Source organism: Falco naumanni, chromosome 14 (genome assembly GCF_017639655.2).
Source record: "Falco naumanni isolate bFalNau1 chromosome 14, bFalNau1.pat, whole genome shotgun sequence".
In the NCBI taxonomy this organism is placed as follows: domain Eukaryota; kingdom Metazoa; phylum Chordata; class Aves; order Falconiformes; family Falconidae; genus Falco; species Falco naumanni.
The window spans coordinates 21,771,025-21,790,781 of NC_054067.1; the positions used below are offsets into that span (position 1 = coordinate 21,771,025).

At 47.7% G+C, this 19,757-nt stretch overlaps 1 protein-coding gene and 1 long non-coding RNA gene across 2 annotated transcripts in view; one reads left to right on the forward strand and one right to left on the reverse strand.

Moving 5' to 3' along the window:
- Nucleotides 1–1,653: 1,653 nt before the first annotated feature.
- On the reverse strand, nucleotides 1,654–12,423 carry LOC121097229. The gene is made up of 2 exons (XR_005830871.1): nucleotides 11,630–12,423; nucleotides 1,654–10,947 (listed from the first exon to the last, which is right to left on the reverse strand). It is a non-coding gene; the product is annotated as an uncharacterized LOC121097229 (long non-coding RNA).
- Nucleotides 12,424–12,539: 116 nt separating this feature from the next.
- Nucleotides 12,540–19,757, forward strand: part of BRWD3 (bromodomain and WD repeat domain containing 3) — a 61,230-nt gene continuing 54,012 nt past the window's right edge. The window contains exons 1-4 of the mRNA XM_040613932.1: nucleotides 12,540–12,836; nucleotides 12,933–12,991; nucleotides 13,135–13,164; nucleotides 13,459–13,518. Coding sequence (XP_040469866.1) covers nucleotides 12,800–12,836; nucleotides 12,933–12,991; nucleotides 13,135–13,164; nucleotides 13,459–13,518 — 186 coding nt within the window. The 5' untranslated portion in view covers nucleotides 12,540–12,799. The remainder of the gene's footprint in view (nucleotides 12,837–12,932; nucleotides 12,992–13,134; nucleotides 13,165–13,458; nucleotides 13,519–19,757) is intronic.

The window sequence follows — 19,757 nt, forward strand, 5'->3', positions numbered from 1 at the left end:
ATGCAATGGGCACGGAGAGAGCCACTGCGGTGCCGCTGCGGTGCCATTGTGATGACGCTGCAGTGATGCTGTGGTGACATTGCAATGATGCTGTGGTGATGCTGCAGTGATGCTGTAGTGGTGATGGTGTGGTGACATTGTGGTGATGCTGTAGTGATGCTGTAGCGGTGATGTTGGTGATGCTGTGGTGGTGCTGAGGTGATGTTCTGGTGATGCTGTGGTGACATTGTCGTGGTGCTGAGGTGACATTGCGGTGATGCTGTGGTGGTAGAGATGTTTCCAGCAGATGAAGGTGTTTGTTCTGGGTATCCAACCAAAGCAAGCTGTAAATGACCAGAGAGAAGAGCAGCATGCCTCTTGGTTGCACTCTGGGGCTGGAAACACTGCGTTTGCACAAAAACCTTCCATCTGCTCTTTTCTGTTCCCTGACTTATCAGGTACCTTTGCCAAGTTGGGTTTGTACATGCTCTGCACAAGTAAGATCGACCTCCCCCAAGCCATAACGGCACCAAACCCCACCACGCGCTGGCCCCTAGACACATGGGCACAAAGCCAGGGTTCAGCCGACACCACGACGGGACCTCAGTGCGGGTCTTTTGGGTTTGGAAGAGTTACACTGTGTCATACAAACTGCAGACCTACTATTTGTAAAACAGCCAAGCCTACCCTGTCATACGAGTTGAATTTAACGTACCACAGGCTGCTCGATGGCCTTTGGGGAGCAGGACACCAGCCTCCACCAGCCGCACGTCCTCAGCACCAGCTGCCTCAGCATCTCCCTGGTGGGGCCACGTCTCTCACCAGGGGGGTCATGATTTCACATGATTTCTCAGAAATAACTCTCTCCACCCCAGAGTTAAGATGATGCAACGAGGCCATGCTGCTGGATGTGGCCATGAGTTTGTGCATCCTCTGAACAGGAAAACGCTGGTTCCTGCAGCACCAGTATCTGCCTCCCACTCCCATCTTCCTTGTTCACTGCAGCTCTCACCCAGCGTGCTCAGGTACCTGCATTTTGAGGTGCTGCAGTAATTATGGCTCTTGGATTGGCACATCTGTCCCTGTTCCCTCTCCGTCATTACAAAGATCTGTGCTGATGAGCCTCTGTACTCTTATCAGTTTCTCAGAGAGTTTTTTGAGATGTTTTAACTCTATCCAAGAAAACATGGGTAACCCAATTGTTTCATGAATGTCCATGTGCTGCATCTAATCCTTTGATTAAGATAGAAACTTCATTTGATTTTGGCTTTCTGCCTAACTGGCGAAGTTCACTGGAGAAGGCAAGTTTGCTTTGTCCATCTGCTGCTCGTCAAAGCCCAACACCTTCTGCACATCATCTGTCAGGGACTACAGCCCCATCACATCATCACAGCATCCAAGGAGGGGGTGGTGGCTCTGTCCTGCCTGTGATGGGACCCTGGGGCTCAGCCCAGCACCGGAGCAGTGGAAAGTCCTTCCCTCCCACTGCGACACTGTCACTGCTCCATCACCTCCTTAAAGCCTCAGGTGAGGGAAAGAGCAAAAATAAAGATCTGTGTCTAGCATCGCTAGATGGAAGTAGATATTATCCTTCCCTGTATGAAAGAAAATTTCATTTAAAGATGAAAAAGAATGTGCTCAGATACACTCTTGTGTTCATTTATTTTTTTAAAAAAATAGGGATTTCCATCTTAATTGAAATTCCATCTTAATTGAAAATAATCCACATCAGCAAGGAAAGGGATCTTCCTCAGCCTGGAAGGAAAAGGAAGGTACAAAGGCCTGTGCAGATCACAGAATCCTTCAGGTTGGAACAGACCTTTAAGGCCACCCCGCCCGGCCCCTAACCCAGCGCTGCCAAGCCCACCGCTGAACCGTGTCCCCAAGCACGGCGCCTGCGGGGGTTTGGAGCCCCCCCGGGGACGGTGACAGCACCCGGTCCCTGGGCAGCCTGTCCCCCTGCCCGGCCACCCTTTCCGCGAAGGAATTTCTCCTGAGATCCCCCCTGACCCTCCCCTGGCACAGCCTGGGGCCGTTCCCTCTTGTCCTGTCGCTGGTTCCCTGGGGGAAGAGACCGACCCCCCGGCTCCAGCCCCCTCAGGCAGCCGCAGAGCGATGGGGTCCCACCTCATTAATGGGTTTCCTCTCGTTCTGGCTTTATTTCAGCACAGAACAACACACTATTCTTGTTAATTGTGCGGTAATGAGCTAAGGACATTAACCACATCCCACAGAAACAGCTTGTGTGCGCTGAACCTGCCGAGGCCATGCTCTGCTCCTCCAGAGCCGCCTGTGACTCGTGCCCAGTCCCGCTGTGCGATGGAGCTGAGCCGAGGTGGGACCCCACTCACCCCTTTAACATAAAGTTAAGGGCAGTTCAGGCACTGGGGGGGTTATAAACTAACACAGTTTATAACACTGGTGGCATCCCTTGGGGAATTTCTTGTAGCACTGGAGATTTGGTTCTGCTCAGTTTCATTTCATTGCTGTTGGAAATTGAATTATTTTTTTTGTATCTGCATCAGTGTCTGGTAATAGGGCAAGAGTTCAGGAAGCCAAAAAAACAATATTAAAAAATATAGTATCTTTCTTTATCTGTTCCCTGAGCATGTAAGTTTGCTTTCCAATGCACATTTTATTTTGAGTTATTTTGTTGCCATAGTAATATCATTCAGGTTTTGAACCGCTACTGTTTTGGTAGCCACTAGACTTGTCACAAATGGTCAGCACCCCAAGCCCCTTCCCGGACTGCTGCTTCCCACAGTGGTGCAAAATACCTTGAAACTTCAGCTCCAATCTGCAGGGTGAAGCATCACGGCCCCCTGCAAAGGCGGGGGGACACACACGGGACCCCAGACACTTGGAGAGGAGAGTCACATGGGGCGAGGATGGCTGGGGCCAGGGCACAACTCGGACCAAAAAAATATTCTCTGCTCAGTTCTTATCCTTTCTCCCCAGCCCTTCCAGTAAGACTTAGGGTCAAAGACGACCCGGTGGCCCGGTGGCTTTACTAATTAGCACTTACTAACAATACTCATCTGGCTGTGGTGCCGTTGTGCTCAGCGGACCTCCTCCAGGCTCTGACATGGGCACAAACAAAACCATGTTTGCCCCAAAGAGATTAAAATCTCTGTAAATCCTGTTTGTTGCTACCCAGGTATCTCATCTCTTTACCCCAAGCCTAATGTACTTAATTTATTACGAAGAGAGCTGTACTGCAATAAAGACTTCAAATATGAGGGTCTGTAATGATGCCAAGAAAGATACAAAGAAAAGGAATTCCCTGGTAAGGAAATATTACTGTGGTCATTTGGGTGAAACGGGTTCTGTAAATGTATTGTAAATTAATATTTATTCTGTATATTTATATATTAAATATTTAAACAAATGGCATCATTATGATATTACAACATTTAAATTTGAAACGCTTTTTTTGCTGTAATTCATTTAATTAAAGCAGGCACAGGGCACCACATATTAGCCTAAAACTTGTTACATGGGTGCCAGCTGCATTACAGGGGGCAACCACTGCACAGTTGAAAGCAGCTCAAGCAAAGCAGTTTTAAAGGTTTTCTTCTGCTTTTTTTTTTTTTAATTATTTTTGAATAAACCGTTTCCAGATTAACAAATCAAGGCTACATGCACATAGAAGACCTGAGACCCACGTAAGCCTTCCAGAGATTGATGCATCTGGATAAATCCAGCACAGATTAAAGCAAAGCTTTCATTGCACAAACTCCCTGAAACAAGCAGGATGCACATGACGCTGCTGTCCTTGGGAAAAGGATGGAGCTGGGAATAGCGGGCAGTAAATAACGAGTGCCAAAGTTGGGCAGAACGATGCGGTGGTGGCATCGCGGTCCTGTGCCCTACGCAGTTCTGATGCATCTCTCTTTCGCAGAGGGAATTACCGAAGCAGAGCCATTCCAGGAGCATTAGAGCCGCGGCCGTTTCTGCGGTTCATAAGATTACCCACGGCTCTCCAGCTCCCCGACAGAAACCCTCTGCAACACAACACTCTGCCTAAACACAATAGCACTCCAGAAAAAAGCAACAGGCTTAACAATGAGTTTCTTTGCTTTTATAGGTTTTAGCAAAGCCCATTGTCTTGTTTTAACACCCTTATTTGTATTTAGATTTCTAATGTCTTTGGGGGAAGGGTGGAAGGGGCAACCAACTTAATTCGATAATCCCCCTAAGCCTTGCTTAATGCAGTCACTCTGGTTTGCGTCTGTGACTTTTATAGTGGTATTTTGGATGGTTGCAGCACTGCGCTGGAAAACGTCCCATCATTTTTTTTGCAGCTATTTGAGGGAAATGGTTCCCAGTGCTGGGCAGCCTCTTCATTAAATCCATATTGTCAAAGAAAACAAACTCTGACACATCAGATGGGGCCGGACCTCAGGGCTGCCATGCTGATTCCTGGATAAGGTAGCTCAGAGTCTGGGTGCAAACTGCCAAAATTAATATTAAACCACAAGTAGGAGACTTTCGCAGATGGAAAAAAAATCTCATTTATGGCTGGGAAGGTGGGTGGGGCCGCAGGGAACAAAGCAAAGTCCCAGCTTGGGGTCCCTGCACCCCCCTGGGACGGTGCTGATGCAGCAGGATGGGTCCTCCTGGCTCCCCAAGCACGACTGCGGCTCACGTGGGCTGCCCTCGGGGTGGATGGGATGAAAGTGCTGCAGGAGGAAAGTTCCAGCAAGAGGTTTCGTCCTGTTGCTTTCTTCACCCAACAGAGAGGGATTGCTGCAGCGCGGGTTGTTTTTCCACACGCTCATAAGAAAGACAAGATGAGACTCCTTAAAGAGTATCGAAGCATCTCACCTGCCCCTGTCCCCCTCACATCCCTCTGCCGGTGCTCAGCTCCCAGCATTTCTCTGCTGTTTGCTTGAACCTGATGCACTCAGCTAGCAGTGAATAAAAACCTGTGCCAAGAGGTTAGCATCGCCCTCGATGGGATTTATTGACGCCCCATTCAAGGGTGCACCGTATCTTCCAAGGAAGTGTTCCTTGGCTGTTTTAGAAGCATCTTGGAAAGAATCATAGCAAAGACAAAAACCACAAATGCAAGGACATGGTGGGCTGATATGGTCCATAGGCAGCAGCAACAAAGTCAGGATGGGAAGAAGGGTTTGGAAGAAAGGTCAGGGTCTGAAAGATGTTACCTGTAGCAAATGAAGTGACCCAAACAGGAGTAAGGAGCAAAGAAAGGGGGAAAAAATTAAGAGATTGAGATCTACCAGACTGCCACAGAAACAGGAGAGAGAAAGGTGTCCAGACAGACATCAGAAAACACATGGAGAGAAGAGGATCCTCAACAGGAAAATGGCAGGATCCTTGAGACTTAATAGAGAATTTGAAGAATAAACAGAAGATGCTTTTTTTTTCACCTCTGCAGTCTTTGCAATCGCCTTCCACGCTTATCTCATTATAATCCAGCGATAAGGATGAAACACCTTGGGAAAATAAAGACTGATGAAAGAATTCTGTGCTTATGGCCACCATTTCCCTTCACAGCTTCACCTCACATCTACGGGCCTTGTGTGTTATTTTCCATCAGGTACCAGCCCAGCACTCAGCCAGAGAGAACTCAGGGACTTCACAAACTCTAAAGAAAAATTATTTTATTAGTTAAGAAGAAACGAAGGGAACAGCCAAAAGGGCAAGTACTTGCAGGTGTTGAAAAACACTTCACCAGAGATTAAATTAAGTTAGTCTTTCTATCAAGAAAGGCTTTAAGGGACCTTCTGAGAATGTAACTCATCTCCACGTATTCCAGAAGGCTGTATCTCAAGCCCTAGTAAGTTAATGCCAAAAAAAAAATGAAAAAAGGGCGATTCTGAAAACTGAACTCCTGAGGATATCAGAGGAAAGAGTTTTGCCAAAGATAAGAAGCTGGAAGGCTACAGGAGAACATATATGTCCGCTGAGTGATGGAAGTATGAGCACTAAATCAAGTACGTGGGTCACAGGTCACTACAGAGGAATTTATCAAGGCTTCCACGTTAAAGCCTTTCTTTATGAGGAATAAGAGAAGTCATCATCCTAAACTGAAGATCACTAGAAGAGGCTTTAAACCGAATAAATAAAAATAACAGGAACCAAATCCCTGTATGGGACAGCATTTTGTGCTCAAAATGAGGCAGAAAAGTGCTCAAAGATGAAACCATCAGACAACCCTAGTTTGAAACCCCTTGTCTAAATCAGGCCTGAGATTTAAAGACTATAAAAAATGAAACTAAATTTTGTTGGATGCAAAATCATACAAATCACCACAAAGCCACAGGAACGGGCTCTGACCTATGAGCGCTGGCTGAGAAGAGCTTGGCATTGCTGTGCTGACATTTTCGTGGAGCTCGGCACAGCGCTCAGAGGCAGTCGGAAGGCAAACAGACCATAAGGAATTATTAGCGAGGACACAGAATAAATAAAAACAAGTGTTGTTATGGTACTGCATGAGCCCATGCTGAGCCCACGTGCTTCAGCCCTCGCTTCGCAGGATGGATACCCAGAAAAGGTGGAAAAACACAAGGGGAGGGAGTAGTGGTTTGCAGATATGACCCTGTGGGCCTTTCTTGTCTGGAAGAGGTGAAAGAGAATATGACAGGGGTGCCTAAAGAGCATGGCGAAGGGGGATACTTCTCCTTGATTTGGTTTTGGTTTTGTCATCTTGCTCTAAGTGCATGACTCACAGAGCCCGTTTCATTTTCCTCATCATCAAACTGAAGCATTAGTTTTATTAGTGACTTATAAAGTTCTTTATAAATACACTCCTGTGGGCAAACTTATACAAGATGGTTTTCTAATGCATCACCTCATGCAGTAATTAATATTTAATTTCTATTTCTTATAAGACTGTATTTAAAAAGTATTCATGAGCTTATTTACAATGTTATAGATCCTAATAAATATAAAAAATATCTCAAAAAGATTTAAAAGTTCTTTTTATTTCAATAGAAGTAGCACTTTTAAAAACCCAGCCTGCTCCTTCACAAAATAGCTAGTATTTTTGTAAAACTGACAAACAGAACTAAAACATGCTCACAACAGAGAAAGGGTATGGGATACACAGGGACATAATTCTATTTAAATTATATACTTAGCTGAAGGAGTTCCAGTAAAATTTGCACGTCCAGCTATGCAGGGAGAGGGTGATGAATTCCCAGTTGCAGTCGGACTCTGTGTGCCCAGGCTGTAAGGCTCCCAGGTGGTTCCAGAAGTCAAAAGTGCAGGGTTGGGCCCTATAAAACCACCCCAAATCACAATCCAAACATCAAAGCGCTATTTAAAAAAATTCAGCAAGGTTTGGAGTTGCTGAATTACCCCCACCAGGAGATATCAGGTGGTATTTCTGGGGCGAGAGCCCCTTGGTGCATGGTGCCCCCCAGCCTGGCAGCAGCCGCAGCCATCTCAAGAAAGAGGGTTCCCTAGGCGGCTGGAAAAGGTTGGGGACAGGGGGCTCAATCCCAGCCACGGGGCTCCTGGGGACACAGGGTCAGAATCGGTCCCTTAGATAAGGATGTAGCCGCCCGCAATTGTAATACCAACAATAACAAAAACTACCTTGTCACTTACAACCAACAGTCATTTTCCTGCTTGTAAAACTTGTGGGGTTACAGGTACTTTCAAGCATAATGTTGAAATTCAGTGATGCTGAATATATACTGGAATACTGACATTATTTACCTGGTCCTTCTGCTTACAGAGCTATGAGCATATAGGTACACACATCACCGTTGCCCATCTTCATATGCATTTCATCCATATTTGAAATTCTGCACTTCTATGTAACATACAGACACAGAGGAATGTTTACCTAATATTCACAGAGAATGAATTTATTTGAAAACTCGGCAAAGAATACGTTCCCCCAGTTGCAGCGGTGATGTACATACCGTCTAGCCGATCAACAGCTAACATGTTAATGGCTGCCACAAGAAATATGAGATATGGATCGGTCCACGGAGTAACAGATGATACTGTTCCAGGCAGGTGACATTTTAGGCTCTAGTAAATGGATTTTAAGATTCGCAAAAGGAAGAAGCATTGTATTTGCATCATGCAGGTCAAATAATCTATCAACTTAGATGAACTATTATAAGACAGAATTCAGAAACAAAGGACAGTGGCGTCCTGACTGTTTCTCAGGAGCCTTCCATATGGGATAGTGTTACACCCAACTCGTGGGCGTCCGGCACCATCTAGAGGAAAGACAGGTACGATGCAGCAGGGAAATTCCAAATTTTTAAAAACAGCAAAAAACCCAGAGCAGATCTTGTATAGTATCTACCAGCTATTTAATTATTATTTAACAGCTCTTATCAAGGGGAAAAATGTATGAAGGAGTGGAAACCTGGAAATTTGCAGGATGTCGATTTGCGCACAGGACTCTATGCACTCAAGCAAAACCCATGGTTGTAATTATTGCTAAGCATTTTGCACCTCATATGTTTTTTCTGAATAAATAAGCTATGATATAAACATTGAAATTTGAGGTTTCTGCATTTAGAGATCATCTTAAAGTAAACCTTAACTTCTCAATATCTGTATTTGCTTACAACTGCAGAGTACAAGGCAACTAATTCCTTCTAAACGGCACTTATTTTGTAACAGTTAAACAAAACCTTGGATTTAATTTCTGAAACGATTACTATCCTGGTTTACCATTTAACTGCATATGAAATGCCCAAGATGAGCAGGATGTACACAGAAATGTTCATGGAAAATATTAAAAAAGTTGAAAACCCTTAAGTTGCTCTAGTGTTTAAATCCAAATGGATTCAGACATAGGCATTCCCATCTACATTTACTGAAAAGGGAAGGTACCATTCAGGTACAACTCAGCACACCTGCATGATTCCACTCTGAACTTTCTGTTTTTTCAATTTGCATCTGTACATTTCTGCTGGTTGTGAGAAAATACAATCATATTTTCACGCTACGTTAAAGCAGAAGTCAGAATTTGACTCATTGGGACAGTATAATGCTAAACACAAGAAGAGAGAACTGCATGTAACAGGTGTTACAAGCTGACTACAGGGAAGTTAAGTTAATTTTGTTGTCAAATTAAACAGGGGTAACCTCTGCCAGCTTGCATCTGCTCACAACTACAGTGACAGGATGCAATGGATCACTTTGCAGAGGAGGTACGGGCTGCCTGTGGCCAAGGTATGGAAAGTGTCCCCCGTGCAAGCGCTAGTAGAGCCCTGGGTGAACTGGAAAGAGTCAAAAATCTGAACAATGGGTTATTGTTAGGTGCTGAGAGTTGTCTACAACACCAAATGGCTGCAAGTGCTGGTATTTGAGTATTACCGGTTTCTACTCCTAAAATTCATTAAAGGCTTTAATTTACTTATTTTTTTTCCCAAGAGCAATATGGAAAGAAACTGTTACAATCCAGCTTCTTCCTTCAAGCACCTCTGCTTCTGAGTACCTCAGTTGTTCATTTGTGAAGAGTACCACACCAGTTAGTACATTCTTCATCACTACGCGGTGCCACTGCTTCTGTTGGCATTTACATAATGGAGCTCTGCTTTGGAGAAAGATGAATAAGCAGACCCATAAAATCTTGCTTTCACTAGGAGATTTACTGTCATCCCCCAGCACGCTGCTTCTTGGATGCAGAGGATCCAGAAAGCGATGAGTCACCGAGCGGCAAGGTCTGCGTGTGGCTGCAGTGTTCTGTGGAAATGAAGCTCCTGGGGAATGAAAGCTATGCTTGAGGATGGGCATTACTCACCAGACGGATGACTCCTTAGAGGGAAAAACCCTGGAGAAGTGGGAAGAGGTATGGATCACAGTCCTTATAGCAACCTCAGGGAATAATAAAGCAACTGGGAAAATGTTAACGACAGGGAGCTGAGGTGCCAGGGAACCGGTGACATGGGAAGAGGCTTGGGAGCTGCTGCAGAGCAGTAAATACACAGCCGCTACCGTGCCGATGGAGCCCAGCCAAGGGAAGAGTTACACAACAGTGTAACTAATGTTTTGGGCGTGACTCACGCTCTGTTTGTACTTGACCCGAACGTGGGATGCCGTAGCCTGCGTACCTGTACTCTGCAACACACACGTAACAAATAGCTGGGTGGTTACTAATGCGCCTCTTTCTTGTTGATGCCTGAATCCATCTGAGCTGTGAGGAGGGCGCAACACAGAGCACTTCAGAGTGTTGAGCTGCAAGGTCGTGCATTTACAAGCACTGAAGCAAACAGCGTGTGGTGAGGCTTCTGGTTGGAATGGCATGGGAAGGACACAGGCCAGAGGTGGATGAGCTTACTTCGGGCACATTTTCTATCCCAGGCTTTCAACTTGAAGGCCCATTTAAGTTACTGTAGGAATTGTCATCAGCTCTAGATAAGCCCCAAAAGAATAATCCTGCCTATTGCGGTGGTGCAGCTTCATCTGTTGCCACCCCCAAGCTCAAATAAAAGCAAATCATGAGTAGGGTGATCCAGCAAGGCGCTGACCACAAGGTGCCACAGACACACACCATATTAATTAAGAAATATATAACTGTTAGTACTAGAATGCACCAGGACATGGTGCTATACAATCTTTACGGTGCTGTTTTCCCTTGACATAAAATTCTGTTTAGCTCAGAAAGACTGATATGCGCTTTTCATGGCATATTATAAAACATCATCTGTGTTTTTTTCTTTGCATTCCCATCATGCATAAGAAGATGAGTTTGCAATTCTCAGTTCTGAAGACAGGTGGGAGAAACATTACCTCCAAGGATAATGAGTATCAGCATGCTCTTTCCCTAGCTGGCAATTTATTTTGAGAACTGCAGTTTTGCACTGTCTCTCTCACAGGAAGCACCAGCGCTGTAACTTCAAAGCTTCGGTGTAAGGCTCAGAAGGTGGGAGAGCTGTTACTATTGGAAAGGCACTAGAACTGGGGTTTGCAGCTTGGTGAGGTGGCACCTTGCATCCCTGCTAGTGATGAGCTGATCAATGGACCTGCCTTAAAAAAACCAAGAGCTATCATGGTGAGCAATTTTAAAAAAAATCAATTAAATTCTCATTAGCAGCTCGAGAACTTTAGAGGATGAGGAAGAACAAAGTCTACAGATTGCCCAGTTAATCTGAGTTCCTGGCACAAAATAAAGAATTTTCATGGCTGTACGAAGGGGTAGGTGAACAGAGGCGCATTATGTGGAGAAGCTGAGTGTCAAGGACCTGACTCCTTCTCCAGAGAGCTACTGGCACTTGGTTGGGTACCTTGAAGCATCCCAAGAAGAGGCAGCCAGCAGAAAGGATGGCATCCTGACAGCGATAGCAGGAAGAACTCTGAAACAGCACTTAACAGAAAGCCTAGTCATAAGTAGATGCTATAAATATATGCTAAAAATGAGTTTATACTTAATGTTTCAACGACATCGATTTAGGATGATTCAGCTCTCAGTATGCAAAGCATGAAGATGAGTTGTCTTTTTTTATTTTCCAGTTATGACAGTGACTGTTAACACTGCCAAGGCTTGGGGAGTTCTAATACCAAATGCCAGGTATTTATAATAGCAGAACACAATTTTACACTAAAGAGTAATGTCAATCTACTTAATATGTTTTAGCAACTTATTGCTAAAGTGACATAAGTTTCTGGAGCTTTGACAGGATGCTTTCCATGGAAAAAAATGTTTGTTTACCTTAAGAGTATCTGCAGTGACCAATACAGAACCCTTCTTTGCTTGCAAGAGAACAGGTGCTGCATAAACCCTATTTTCATTTCCTGGATGCTGGAAGAAAACAATTTTAATTTGGCATCTAAAGCCACCCAAAGCCCTCTGTTCTGTAACCTTGGCAGGACTATGCCCCTTGGGGTGTATCACTGGCTGCAGGTGCCAGGGAGAGGACATGCTGCTAACAGCCTACTTAACACAAGATGCACAACAGCTGCTCCGAGTATCAAGACCCTTCTCTCCTTGCTGAACACCAGGCATCCACTGCTCAACACTCTGTCTTGGGCACCTTGTTCTACCTTTACAGGAGATTAAACAATTTAATGAATGCAGCCAAAGAAACGTATTTTTCTGTGCTGCCAGCACAACACCGTACAGCTGTTCCACACCTGATAACGCCTGGCCAGGCCTCTTCCTACAACTGGTCCATTCCTGACAGGAGCCAGCGAGGGTTATCGGCTCTCCGCCTTCCCCTTGGCACCCACACAGTCCTCCCTTGCGTGTCCCCCTCCACAGAACACGCGTGGGCTAACGATTCCCGAATCCGTGCGCTTTCCTTTAGAAACTATTTATTTTCCGGGCCCCCGTGGGTCCCCATTTCCCAGAGCGGGCCGCCTCCAGGCCCTGCAGCTCCGACAGTGAAACCGGGCGGGGCGGGCCGGGCCGGGGGCGGCCGAGATAGGCAGCCAGGCTCGCCCCCTGCCGCCCCGCCCCGGCGGCGGCCCCGGTGGGGTTGGCCGCAAGGCCCAGACGCGCCCCAACCGCCGCCGCCGCCAGCCGGAAGTGCCGCCTGACGCGCAAGCCCCACCCCCGGTGCGTCACCGCCCCGCCCTTCCGGCCCGGCGCTTCCGGCCTGTCCCCTCCCCGCGCCTCCCGTCGCCGCTTCCCCTCGCGCGAAGCCGCGCACCGCCCCCGTGCGGCGGGCGGCGCGCCCTGCACCCCGCTCGGCGGCTGCCTCTCGGGCCGGGATATCTATGGGGCGACCGGCGATGCGATGAGCCCGGGCGGGAGCCGCACCGGGGCCAGTGCCGTGCACGGGCAGCGGGGGTCCTCCATGGGGGCTCCGCCGCAGTAGGAGCGGCGTCTCCCCGGGGCGCGATCCGCCACCTCCCCTCCCCCTCGGGCCTCCTGAGGAGGATGGCGACGGCGGCCGCCCCGACCCAGCTCGAAGCCGGTGGGTATCGCTGGCGGCGGGGGCTGCCCTCCGCCCCGCCGGCCGCCCCCCCGTTGTAACCGTGTCCCCTTCTCCCCCCCCGCTCCCTCTCCGCAGAGCTCTACTACCTGATCGCCCGGTTCCTGCAGTCCGGACCCTGCAAGAAATCCGCCCAGGTGAGCGGGGAGCCGGGGGCTCCGCCGGGCCGGGCGGGGCCGGGGGGAGCCGGGGGGCGGCGGGGCCGCTGCGCTGCGGGCTCCGCACTCACGGCCTTTGTGCGTGTGTGTGTGTGTGTGTGTGTGTGTCCGTCTGTCCCCAGGTGCTGGTGGAGGAGCTGGAGGAGCACCAGGTAAGGCGGCTGCCCCGGCGGGACGGGGGAAGCCCTGGGGATGGGGGGGTGTCGGGGGCTGCCCTGCCCCGTCTAATGCAGCCCCACTCCTCCCGGGGCTCCGGGAGCCCCCGAGGGAGGCGCGGGTGCCCCCGCGGCGGGGCCGGGGGCAGCGGCGAGGGGCTCCTCCCCGGGGCGGGCTGGGACAGCCGGGGGCTCCCCTCGGCCGCCCGGGGAGGGGGCGCGGGGCCGGCCGGGGTCTGACGGCCGCCTCCGTCCCCGTCCCTCCTCCCCCTCCTCGTCTGCCTCCCGCAGCTGATCCCCCGGCGCCTGGACTGGCAGGGCAAGGAGCACCGCCGGAGCTTCGAGGACCTGGTGAGCCAAGTTTCACTCCCGACTTCCCCGACAAGTTTCCCCCACCCCCCTCGCCGCCGCCCGGGGCACTGCTCGCCGCGTGTGTCCCCCCCCCGCCTCGGCTCGGCCCGGTCCGTTCTCCTTCCCGGGGCCGCGGGCTGCGCCCCGCCGAGGCCGTGGCTTCCGCGGGGGTGCGGAGGGGAGGGGAACCGCGGCCGGGCCGGGGACACACACCGGGGCGGCGGCGGGGGCTGCTTGGTGCTGACTGACTGCGCCGTGCTATTGTGGGGCCGGGAGGGTTATCTGAGGGCACGTACCGGGGCCCAGCCCGGCGAATGGCGCCGCGTCTTACAAGCCAGAAAGCGGCGGGAGGCGATGGAAGGCGGCAGCTGATTGGCTGCGGCGCCGCGGAGGAACTTGCAGGGTGGGCGGGATGAGGCGGGGGGCGCCCCCCCTTCACCCCCCCACCCCGGCCCTGCGCGCCCCTCGCCGGCCGCCGCTCCTCCGCCGGGGCGGGCAGCTCCCAGCGGCCTGCCGGGCCTCCCCCGCCCGGGGCCGCAGGGCCGCCTCGGCCGGCCTCTGGCACCCGGCGCCCCCCCGTGCCCCCTCTCCGGGCGGCGGTTTGACGGCGCCCCCCCATCCCCGCCCCCGGGGCTGCGGGCGGGCGGCCCCGACAGGGCCTGTGTGTGTGTGTGTGTGTGTGTGTGTGTCCGCCCCCGCGGCGTGGGGACGCGTCTGCGTGGCCAAAGCGCGGCCGTGGGCCGGGGGGGGCGGCGGGAGCGGGTTCCTGCCGGGGGGCGGCGGGGGGGATTTCACGGCGACGTGCTGCCGGGCCCGTCGGCGGGCAGGGCCGTAGGCCTGGCCCAGCGCTCCCCGCCTGTGCGGAGCCCTGCGCCTCTGCCGGGCGGCTGGGCCTGCCTGCCCAGCAAACCAGGGTGCGTGGGGGTTTTTTTAGGAAATGTCATGTTGAGACTATTATACGCCTATGAAATGTATGGAGTGGCTACTCGCAGATATAAACCGTGTGAATATCTGTCATTGGGAAAGGTCAGCTGCCCGCCGCGCTGCCAAGGGGCCGGCGGCCTGGGGGTGGCCGGTCTCCCAGCCGGGAGATGGGCCCGGCCTTGCTGGCATCCGCCTGAAAGCAGTGAAACTGAAGTGTCATTTCAATTTCTTTCCGAAGGGTGCAAATGGCCTTGTTTCCATTTCTAGCAGCTCTGGGTATTAATGTATGGCGCTGATTTAGCACTTTGCCATTGCAGTGCTGTAGACTTACTAATAGCGTTTCTCATATTGATATACTGTGTGCGTGTGATCATCACTGTCTCCTGACCTGGAAGGAATTGAAAGTGTGTCCTTGCCTTTCCCATCTCGCACAGGGCAATGTTGATCTGGGTTTTTGACACGACTGTTGCTGAAACTGCTCTGTAGCTTGCTCAAGAGTTAGTTTTCCACTTTGGCAATATAGTAGAAGCTCAGGTGCAGATGGGAGAGCTCCTAGTGTTGAGAAGAGACATTTGTACCTCCTGGCTTTCCCTTTCCAAAGTGTATTAAGAATTTAAGATGAATGTTATGTTTCATCATACCTCTTGTGGATAATTCTGGGACTGTATATTGAGTGAACAGACACGGAGTAAGTACTGCATTCAATAAATTTTAATGCTGTACGGTCTTTCTAGAGAGCCTGAAATCTAACTATAGGCTGTTGCAGGTTTAGCTTGTGACTGCACCTGGTACCCGAGAGGAATATTAACAGTGGCAGTATGAAGTCTGATTTCAGACATACTGGTTTTGCTTGATCAGTTACATTAGCGTATACAGTTTTTTCCCTTCATTCCGTGGGACACAAATAGAAAAGCCTTAAAACTTTTTGTTTGTGTATTGATGGCATTGTTGAAACCATGTACTTTTCTTTACAATTTGAGAAATGGGAGACAAACCATTGTAAAGTGAGGCTTGGAATTCATGGGATATTTCTTCTTGCAGTATGGTATTGTCAAAAATAAGTACGAGATGGTTTTTTCCTCTGTCTTAAGTTAATCAACAGTAATCAATTCTAATCTAAAAGATTGTCTTTTTATCTGGTATTATTTAACTGTTTATCATTATTTACAGTAAGGAACAAGACTATAAATCATTTACAGAGAGACAGGTTGATGCTAGGTAGAATGGACTGAGCTTCTCCCTTATAATCCTCAGACTGAAGCTTTCACTGTTGAGGATGTTGAAGAAGGCCTTTTTTTCTTCTCATTGCTTAGGGTCTGGTGTATTTGGAATTTGGACCTTTGGTTGCATATGATTGTATATTAACCTAAACTACTCGACTTCAGGGCTAGCTAGATGTCTGAATGTCGTGTTTTGAGCAAAGCTGGGGTTGTGAAGGACACAGATAACTCTGACCTTCATTTTAATTATCTCAGGCACATAAAGAACCAAAAATAAATTATTGGTGCTAGCGATTGGAGATAAAGTTTTTTCTATCCCTTTCTCCTTTTTGAACACTTACAGATAGAAAACCAAATTCAGTTGCAATGAATTACCTGGTGTTGCAACTACCCTGGTTAGGCAGGCCAGAGGTAATGGGACCCAGTGAGAGTTTGCAGACCTGAAGTCCGATATGTTTGTTTGTTTGTTTTTCCTCAATAATCTGTTTTGGCAAATCTGACAAAGTATTTCTTGTTCTAATTGCTGATGTTTCAACTTCATTTTCCATTCTCTTTGACTGTTCAGGTTAGTGTTGGTATTTTTCAGAAAATACGCCTATGCTCTTGCCAGTGAATACATTGTTACTGCTCTTAGGGCTTTTGGAAATGAGAAAGATATAACAACCAAATTGCCTACTAGGTGGCTTTTATCTAGGGAATGTTTACTCACACTGCACTCGAGCTTTTAGTCAAGATCTGAAAACTCTTTGTTGAGAGTTTTGGGGGTTTTTTTGTTGTTTTATTTGAATGTGGTCTTTAACTTTAAATGTCAGGTGCCACAAGGCAGAAGAGTAATTTAAGATGCACTAATAAAAATTGTACCTACCTAGCAAGCAGAGCTACTCAGAGAATACTAGCTTACGTGCATTTGTGTTCCCTTTGTCTTTTCTGCTTATTTCCACTTTGCAGTACTTTTTATGTGCAACATGTGGCTGCCTGTCTAGGTAATCATCCAGGTGTACTCCAAAGCGGTTTTTACTTTGTTATTGACTGCTGGTGGTCTTGAGAATGAAACGTGTTTGTGAAGGGGAGGGTCCTCGCTTTCCTTATGAAGGCCTGAAGTTATGTCCAACTTGCATGCAATTAGTACTCCGATTTTAAATTAACCGTAGCAGTTCAATGTGGAGTCAGCTGTTGTACAGATGAGTCAAGCTGAATCAACTCGGATTATCAGAACAGTCTCCGGCGGACTGCTGTTCAAAATTATCTTTGTTTATTCCTGATAAAGATTACTGGCTCTGGTCTGGTTTTCAAGAATATCTTGATGGGCTGTATCTTCTGGCTCAGCCTGTTCTCGTCTTTGTGCTGAAGATATGTATAATTTCAGGAAAACCAGAAAATCGGCTGTTGTTGGACAGTGTGTTCAAGTGGAGAATTTGCATCCGTGAACGGCTGTGCTGGTATGGAACAGCTTATGGGATTTGGCTTTGAGTTTCTGCCTTGCCCATCTGCATTGATTTAAAACTAGCTATGAGTCTGAGGTGCTGTTATTTATAGATACTGCCAATCCCAGCATTAGCAGAGAAGGGATGTTACGGTTTTGTCACCTCAGGAAAATGTCATCTTGTAGTATGGTAGTTCCAGCCTGTTCTCTCTGGGGAAACCAAGTGGATAATAGCTTTTAAAATTCAGGTATATTTGCATACTGTTGACATCTTCTGCAAGTCCAGTATCTGAGCTTCCTTGTGCTGAGATTCCATATTTGAGGTGTTGAGTAATTTCCTGCTTGCTCAGCTGCCTTTGTCCTCTTGGTCTCCTCTTTTTGATACAGTTGTCAATTGATTCTTAACTGATTGTTATTTTGGTAGATGAGAGAAGTGTCATACGACTGCCTAGAGGTTAGAAATCTGCTGCTGATGCCCAGCTGCCTGCCTGCCCACAGGGGACTGGGTACGAAGGAGCCTTCAGACATCTGCGTTGCTGCCTGTGTTGCTTCCATTATGCAGCCCTTGTGTCAAGTTTAGTCTGTGCTTTGAAAGCAGTGTCTCACAGGGCTTCCCAAAAGAGATATTTCAGAGCTATCTGGTTCTGATCCCTGAGAAGACAGGCTTCTTATTATAACTAGTAATCACAAAGAGGTTTTTTGTTTGTTTGTTGAAATCTTCCTTGGAGGAGCAATTGTCAGCAGGGGGGTTTATTTGTTTGTTTCAGGGATCACCAGACTTCTTGCCTGTCTTCTTAGCTGTCCAGTGAGGACCTTCACTCACTAGTCTTTGAGACTACATGGCAATGCTTCCAACAACAGGAGTGTAAACAGGTTTAGGGGTATGACTTTCTCCTAGCCTTGACGTGACTTCCCTAATAGTTCTTTACTTACAGCTACTTATCACTGTAGCAACTTATTTGCATACTGGTTCAAGCAGTCATGGCTGTGTTACATTCCCCTATGGTTGTTTACGTAGCTCTTTTAAAAAGAATAGATTAATTTTATCCAGTTCTTGAAAGTTTTTAGATCCATAAGACCTGTATGGTTACTGTGTCACAGAACCCTTCCGTGGTACTGTGGTGTTCTTGTGCTCTTACATTTTAACCTTTATAGGGTCTTTCACATCAGGCAACAAACCAGTTTTCTCTTTACAATTTATCCCACGGTGCAGAATTTTCTCTCATTTAGCACGGTTTCAGCTCTTCTGCATTATTTTAACATGTTCTTTTGAAAGCTTTTGTTAAGCATTTTTTTGGCCTGTGTTACTTGTCTCTAATTTTTGAAATATTTTCTAATATATTTGAGGAGGTGATAATATCCTTGCCAGTCTTTAATTTTGTTATATGGGGCTTTGACTAGCACACACTAAGAGATGTGGCTATAACTGGTGTTAAGCTTTGCCTTTTTCCATACTACTTTTAATGAAAATCTGATTTGGGAGACTGTTTTTCTCAGCTTTATTTCTGCAGCTTCATGTTTTGGAAACATACTTAAAATCCATTTACAGCTATCTCATGCAGAGGTGAAAGGAATAATTTTTGTTTCAAGTTCTTTTGGAAACCTGAGAATAGAATTGCTTGTTATGCCCCAGGCAGCAGTTTAAGAATTTTATCTGGAAGTTATTATGGAAAAAAATCTCCAGGATAATTTGCTGCTATTGCTGCTTGCCTATGTAGCTGTTTGGTAAGAACAACAGTGATAATATTCAGATTAAGGGCCACTTGTTTGGGCTGTTCTGGGTTGTAGAAACATGAAAACATGCGGGGAAGGACTTATGGTACAGCCTTTCTTCTGTAGTATGGCATGGTTTGGATTGCAGGTGGCAAATCTGGTGAGTAGGGCCTGTTAATGAAGTGAACGGTCACTTTGATATGTGCCTGGGCTGTGCAATACGCTCCACATCAAATGTCACTTAGAAAAGTTTACAATCTAATAAAACTGTGCACTAAAATCTGGATGCTTCAGCAGCTTACTTGTGCCGATTTAAGTCTGGCTTCATGATGGATTTGCCAACTTTTCTGGTCTGGGCAGCGATCAAGCAGATGTCTGGTATCCTGAGCTGCTTAACGTCTGGATGTCCCAGGCAAATTACCACCAGGCATGTGCAGATAATTGCCACATGCTCCGTGAGTCTGGTGCACGCATCTTTCTTCTTTGAATGTTGTCCGGGCTGCACATGTGTTGATGTTTGCTGTCTTTGCTGTTCTGTATATAACTGCGGCTTAATCTGCAGATCTTTAAGCAGCAAAGTCCCTTTCCGTTTCTGAGTAGGTGCGCTGAGTTAATCAGGACTTGCTTGTTGAATAACTTGTGCTCTGTCTTGACAGTAGGATATTTGCTGCCAGGCTTAATTCGGCACCTCTCTCTAGACATAGAGTAGCGGCAGTACTTCAAAAGCAGTGCGCTCCTGAGTGAAAAGGCAAGAGTTTTGCTGCATTACGCTAGGAGAATGGTTTGGACTTTCTGTGAAATTTTATATTTCCAGAAAGGGTGGTATGGTTTGGATTTGTTCCTACCCTGGAAGTAAAATGTAAAGTTCCGCAGCTTCTGGATTGGTTACTCTTTTTCTTTTTAATTTTTTAATTTCAAGCTTGATAAATTGCTAGAATTTGCAATTGTTGACTGAGAAG